This window comes from Balearica regulorum, chromosome 4 (genome assembly GCF_011004875.1).
Source record: "Balearica regulorum gibbericeps isolate bBalReg1 chromosome 4, bBalReg1.pri, whole genome shotgun sequence".
NCBI classification, from domain to species: domain Eukaryota; kingdom Metazoa; phylum Chordata; class Aves; order Gruiformes; family Gruidae; genus Balearica; species Balearica regulorum.
Window position 1 is genome coordinate 46910020 of NC_046187.1, and position 6397 is coordinate 46916416.

Here is a 6397-nt window from a genome sequence, read left to right on the forward strand (position 1 = left end):
TCAACTTTTTGAGTGCAACCATTCAGACAGTTTCTTATTCACCGAGTGGTCCATATGTTAAATCCACGTCTCTCCAATTTAGAGACAAGGATGTTGTGTGGGACAGTGTCAAATGCTTTGCACAAGTCCAGGTAGATGATGTCAGTTGCTCTTCCCTTATCCATCAATACTGTAGAAGGCCACCAAATTTGTCAGGCAGGATTTGCCCTTAGTGAAGCCACATTGGCCATCACCAATCACCTCCTTATTTTCCATGTGCCTGAGCATAGTTTCCAGGAGGATCTGCCCCATGATCTTGCTGGGCACACAGGTGAGATTGACCAGCCTTAGTTCCCGGGGTCTTCCTTTTTTCCCTTTTTAAAAGTGGGGGTTATGTTTCCTCTTTCCCAGTCAGTGAGAACTTGGCCGCAGTGCCACAGCTTCTCAAATATGATGGATAGTGGCCTACCAACTTTATCCGCCAGTTTCCTCAGGACCCACAGATGCCTCTCATCAGGTCCCATGGACTTGTGCACCTTCAGGTTCCTTAGATGGTCTTGAACCTGATCTTCTCCTACAGTGGGTGGTTCTTCATTCTCCCAGTCCCTGCCTTTGCCTTCTGCGACTTGGGTGGTGTGGCTCGAGCACTTGCTGGTGAAGACTGAGGCAAAAACGTCCTTGAGTACCTCAGCCTTCTCCATATCCCTGGTAGCCAGGGAAGGCATTGTTTCCCCTTCTGTTGATAGCTTCTGGCTGTCTCCCTTATAAAAAGGGATATAATACCAAAATGCTAGAGGGCTTCTAAAATAATCTTCAGCTGCATTCTCAGCTTTTTTTTTTTTTTCCCCCAGATGATTACCATCCTTCCACTTTTGGCTGTGCAATCTGTTTCTATAGCAACAGGGACAGAGGCAACAGTCAAAACAGGAGAGTAATGCTTGTGGATTTGTGTGGTTAAACCACATGTTTTCCAACAGTCCCAACTGACTTTAAGCGCCAAAGAGCTCCTAAAACTCATCCTGATTCATTTTCTGTAGATGATACAGCCTAAGAAGTCTACAGGAAAATAAACTTTTTTTTAAAGCATCAGTGAATTACTTGATTAAACAGGCAGAGTGAAGAAGCATGTGTGAAAGCAACAATACCCTGCAGCAAAGGCAATTAGGACTGGGCTGCATCACTGCTTTTGATGCTGCAGGGTGTGAGATTCAACAGCACACCTTGGTTTATCTGATTGCTCACACACATTTATTAGGACCAGTTTCTCCAATTTTGTTTTCTTGATACCTATGCAAGATGTGTAGTCTGAGATACAAAGCGCAGAGGCATTTTTAGCGAGTTAGCTTTTCCAGCTGTTTCAGGACAGCTGTAGCCCAGGAGCCTTGTCCTTAAGTGGCACTGCGGCTGGGCCATACAAAATAGATCAGAACGGTTACATCTGTGTTTATAATCAGTGCAAGTATCAGTTATTCAGAGGCAGAAGAGTTTTGCAGGCACTAATGAGGCAAGCAAAATGTGACACGAAGCTCAAGAACTAATTGACAGCAAGAATTTGAAGAGAGTTGCGGCTGGCAGGATGCAAGAGTTTGTGTAGGTGGTTAGGCTGGAAAGATGGGATTCCTCAGGTGCAGCTTGAAACTTGTGAATTGATGAGGTAATGTAAGGGAGGGAAGGTCTTTAAAAAAAACCCTCTTGGGCCATCCAAGACTATTTACTCTTCAGCTACTTCCGGATATGCATGTTTTCAGAAGAGTCTTTATAGTTGCATAAATAATGGCTGTGGATTTCTGGCATCTGTACAGAGGTATTTCATCCCTCACAATGCATGGGTAGAAGTGAGGGATTTTGTTTGTTAACTAATTTGCTTGGCTAGCTGTTCAGGAAAAAAAACATTTGGTAATTACACAGGTGTATTTTTTTCCGTATGAAAGGAGAGGTGAAAGCTGTCACTTCCTGAAATAATTCTGCTGAATTGATACATTGCCAATGTACCTGGATTTCTGAACTTTTAAAAATGATACTATATATCTTCATATTCCACTACTTCAATAATTTATACTTGATTTCCCAAAGGAGAAGCAGGAGGTAATTGTCATAATGTTTGTACATTTATTTCAGAACTATATATACCCTAAAGGAACCTTTTTAAGCTTCTTTTCTCTTAACTCTGTTTATCAAAACCACAATTTTTTTTTTTTTTTTAAACACATGACTTTTGATTTCCAGGGTTTTTTTAAATTATGGTAGTGATTATAAGTAACTTCCATAAGACATATGTAGGCATCTGACACAGAAGGAAATACTGTAGTGCTAAGGAAACAGAACTGTGTATACCTTGGACACTGGGTTAAGATGCTCTTCTCTTCAGGCTTTCAACTATAAAGCATGATTAGTGGTAACTGAGTCCTCTGTCAAATTGGATTTTATATCATGGAGAGGACAGGCAGTTGCTTTTAAACATAATCTGAGCAAAGACTGTGCCCTTTAAAATGAACTTATGCAGTTATTTTTGAAAACCTCAGCAGTCGGTGATGGGGCAGGGACACCAAGTACTAACGCTCTGCAGGGGGAAAGCAGGTTTCACCATGAAACATCACTGCCACCATGTTCAAAATAGATTTCAAGCAATTCTTGTTGATGGTAACTGTCTTTGAGTGTGGCTGTGGCTGGTCTATAGGTGGAAAGCTTGTTTGTGAGCTTGGCCCATACGGTACGTTTGACCCTCTCTGGGATACCCACTGCTCAAGTGAAAATGAAAATTCTGTTTTTGCAGATGTGTTTTGAACGGCGATGTAACAGGCAGCTACCCTGACCGCTGCAATCGCCACCACACGCAGTGCCACCCAGACTGGCAATGAACTTGCTGTAATGCATACGCAAAGTGGGAGCTGTGGGTTTGACAGACGGCTCCGTTTGTCGTGCCTTGGCCTCCGGGCAGAGCTGGGGCAGAAGACAGCAGGGGTTTCTTTATGCTGACTTACGCTTTTTTGGGGGAAAAATTGTCAGTGAAGTGGCAGAACCACTTTGGAAGTTGTGCTTGGCAAGAGCAAACAAGCTGATAAAATGATTAATATGCAGCACGGTTAGCTGGGAGGGCTGGGGTTTCGGGTGAAACCACGCGTCCCTTGATGACAAGGTCGGGAGACGTTTCCAGAGGCCCCTTCTCACGGGTGGGTGCGTGGGGCGGCCGGAGCTGCGCTCCCTGTGGGAGGAGGGACAGCCGCCCTTCCTTCCCGCCCATCCCGCGGCTGCGGGACCGCGCGTGCGAGTGTGTGAGGGACGTGCCGCGCCGCCCCGCGCGCCATGGCCGCCCCACCTGCCGCAAGCCCTCCTTCCCGGCGCCGCGCCGCGCCGGCGGCCCCGCAGCGCCCCCGGGGAAGCCAATCGGGGCCAGCCCGGCGGTTTTCCGCCCGTGTGCTCGTGTTTGTGTACGTGCCGCAGCCGGCTCCCGGCAGTGGGCGGGGGTTGTGGCCAGGGGTTCCCCTTGTGTTGCTGCTGGCGAGGTGCGGCGGAGAGGGACAGCTTCCTGAGGGGCCGGCCCGGAGCCGTGAGCCAGGCGTGCTCAACAAAGGGAGGCGATGGTGATGATGCTGGATTGCAGTTCCGAGGTGAGGTCTGGGGAGGGTGGGTCCGTTGTTTCTGCCTTAACAGGGGGGCCCGGCCGCGGAGCTGTACGGACTGGTTTGCCTGGGGTTGCCGTAGTGTTGGGGCACTGCCGATGTCCATCGGTATTTCTGGCTAAGAGATTAAAAGCCAAAAAAGTCATGCTTGGATGGCTAAGGGACATTCTCAAGAAACATAAAGGTCCGGTGACTTGTGAGGGGGATGTTTTCTGCTACAATGTGGTGTTCTTAAGACTTGCGTGGCTTAGACTGGCAGTGACATTGTGTGGGTTTTTTTTTTTGTATCTTGTTTATTTTAGGCTGGTAGCTTCAGCAATCTGTTTGAGGCAGGAACCAGTGTGAACGCACCTGCAGATGCCTTTGGTCAGTCTCCTGCTCACTTGGCTGCTTGTGGCGGTGAAGCTTTTTTCCTGCTTTGGCAACTGCAGACAGGAGCAAATTTGAACCAACAGGTAGAAATCTGTTTCTCTCACTTCTAATCTGGCATGTCAGTAAATCCAATTTATATTATTTACTTTTTTTTTTTTAATCTAAGAGAGGTTTCATATATACAGTTGTATTGCATGAGGTATCTGGGGTTGCTTAGAGTAACCTTATTCTAGCATGAACCAGAAATCCTATCTATATCGCACCAGCTATTTCATTTGTTACATATAATGCAATTTTCACACTTACAGCGCTGCATGCAGATGTCAAAAGAACTTAATTCTTTTACACAAATGAGTATTCCTTTTTCCTCTGAATTTCTGCCCCTACTTCCAGTAAACATAAGGATTCTTCCTTTTGTTGCAAAGTTTTATTTGCTTATACCTCTGAGCTGGTAGCAGCAAGCCGTTTGTCACAGCAACCCCTGAACAGTGCTGAAAGATGCTGTCAATCAGCATACAGAGTTTATTCTGGGTAAATAATCTTTTAGAAGGTAAAGGTTAAAGAATGAGCATTGCAAAGGACAGTATTTCTACTTTGCTGTGATGAATATACTGAACATTTAATGGCAGTTACTGAGTATGGTTTACTAGCTATATTCCTTTAATCTCAGCTCACAACAAACTGGTATACAGAGTAACACTCCATTAACAGTCATGTTGGAGAAGATGATAGCTTCATCCTATTCCCCTTTCTTCAAATGACTGCTCTATGTACATTGTGTTTTTAGGATTGCCTTGGAGAAGCCCCGATTCATAAAGCAGCAAAAGTTGGGAGTTTGGAATGTCTTGCTCTTCTTGTTGCCGGTGATGCCAAAATTGAGTAAGTTGAGATACAGGCAATCATTTCAGTAACAATGTCAAAGGATATGTGTTTTTACACAGCCCTTTTTCTCATTCAGAGTGTGCATGCCAAGACTGTAAACGTAGCATGACTACAGTCATACAAGCAGTATTAAAAACTGCCACAGACATAAACACCAAAGTAGCATAGAGCATACGCTATTGTTTAGTTCCATGTTAAAAAACTCTGTAGTAACTGCTAAGAGAATATTCCTGATCCTAAGTTCTCCTTGTTAGTTTTCCATTCTGACTAATGCTATGCTCACCTTCCCCTTGCCTTTCTGATACGCTAAGCCAGTCATTATCTGGTGACAAATTTATTTTAAAATAATTCTTCCTTGTTGCATTGAATAGCAGCCCTCTGTATGAGTAGAGCCCCATGCTATTGTTGACATGCCTTCCTGCTATTCATTCTCTGTACTTATTTTTATACTTCTGCCTAAAGTTAGCGCTTAATTAATCTTGATCAGTGCTTGCTCATAACGTATATTCCAATTTAATGGAATGGTTATTATTAATTCTGTGTTTCAGCTTGTGCAACAACAGTGGACAAACAGCAGCAGACCTTGCAATGGCTTACGGTTTTCTGGAATGTGCCAAGTTCCTCACAACAATTCAGCACACTCAGAGGATGAAACTGAGAGGACAGTCTGGCTACTCACTCGGTGACAAACGTGGCTGGCCGAGAGAGGATCCAGCTGCACAGAAGCAAGAAAGTGAAACTAGCAGAGCTGTAAGCAAGAAGAGGAGAAGATCGGATGGTGTGTAATAACCACTGGCTTATTACAATCCAGAATATTTTTCTTTTTTTTAATGCTTTTGGCATTAAAGCAAATCTGGTGTTAGATAACAGTTGGATTTAGAAGCCTCCTAGTAAAGATCAACTTGCATAGGTATTTAAGGTTATGGTCTTGTCACAAATGGATAGTATATTTAACATGGGGGAGCGGGGGGAGAAGAAAGCCGAGGTACTTTTACTGATGTACTGATGGAGTAGCTCACAGGCAGCATCTTTTACACCACCACACCTGTATCCTAATGTTTTGATGGCATTAGATACAGACTTATTCTTGTTTGTTCATACAACAGATCTTGTCTCCTAGCTGACAAACAAAACACCTTGTAATCCCAAAATGAAATCAAGGGGAAGGCAAAGGCTGAAGAAACATGACTGGACTGTGCATTAAGCAGCCAGGTGGATGCTGGTACATCATCTCCTTCTGAGAAGGAGGAAAGCTCATTTATTTTTACTTCTTACAGAAGACTACTGGGTTGTGGTTTTTTTCCCCCCCTAGAATAGTTGTATTGTATTCATACAGCTGTAAATAAATGAGCATGTAACAATTAATTCTCTCATAGTGTTTATAAAATTCAGTACATATAGCCATTGTTTCTCCCACTCCTCTTCTAAAATGCTGTTATTGACAGCACCAGCAGCACACACTACCTTTGAACAGATTCATAGCACACTAGACAGCTGGCTATACAGAACCTGAAAGGTTTCTGGCAAGAAAGAATTCCAAAAAA

At 44.1% G+C, this 6397-nt stretch overlaps 1 protein-coding gene across 1 annotated transcript; it reads left to right on the forward strand.

Moving 5' to 3' along the window:
• The first annotated feature begins 3267 nt into the window (after nucleotides 1-3267).
• On the forward strand, nucleotides 3268-6341 carry ANKRD37 (ankyrin repeat domain 37). Its single transcript, XM_010309404.2, has 5 exons — nucleotides 3268-3587; nucleotides 3902-4054; nucleotides 4759-4850; nucleotides 5402-5633; nucleotides 5960-6341. Exons 1-5 carry the CDS (start codon nucleotides 3558-3560, stop codon nucleotides 5975-5977), a joined length of 525 nt encoding a protein of 174 aa, XP_010307706.2. The 5' UTR covers nucleotides 3268-3557; the 3' UTR covers nucleotides 5978-6341.
• Nucleotides 6342-6397: the final 56 nt, after the last annotated feature.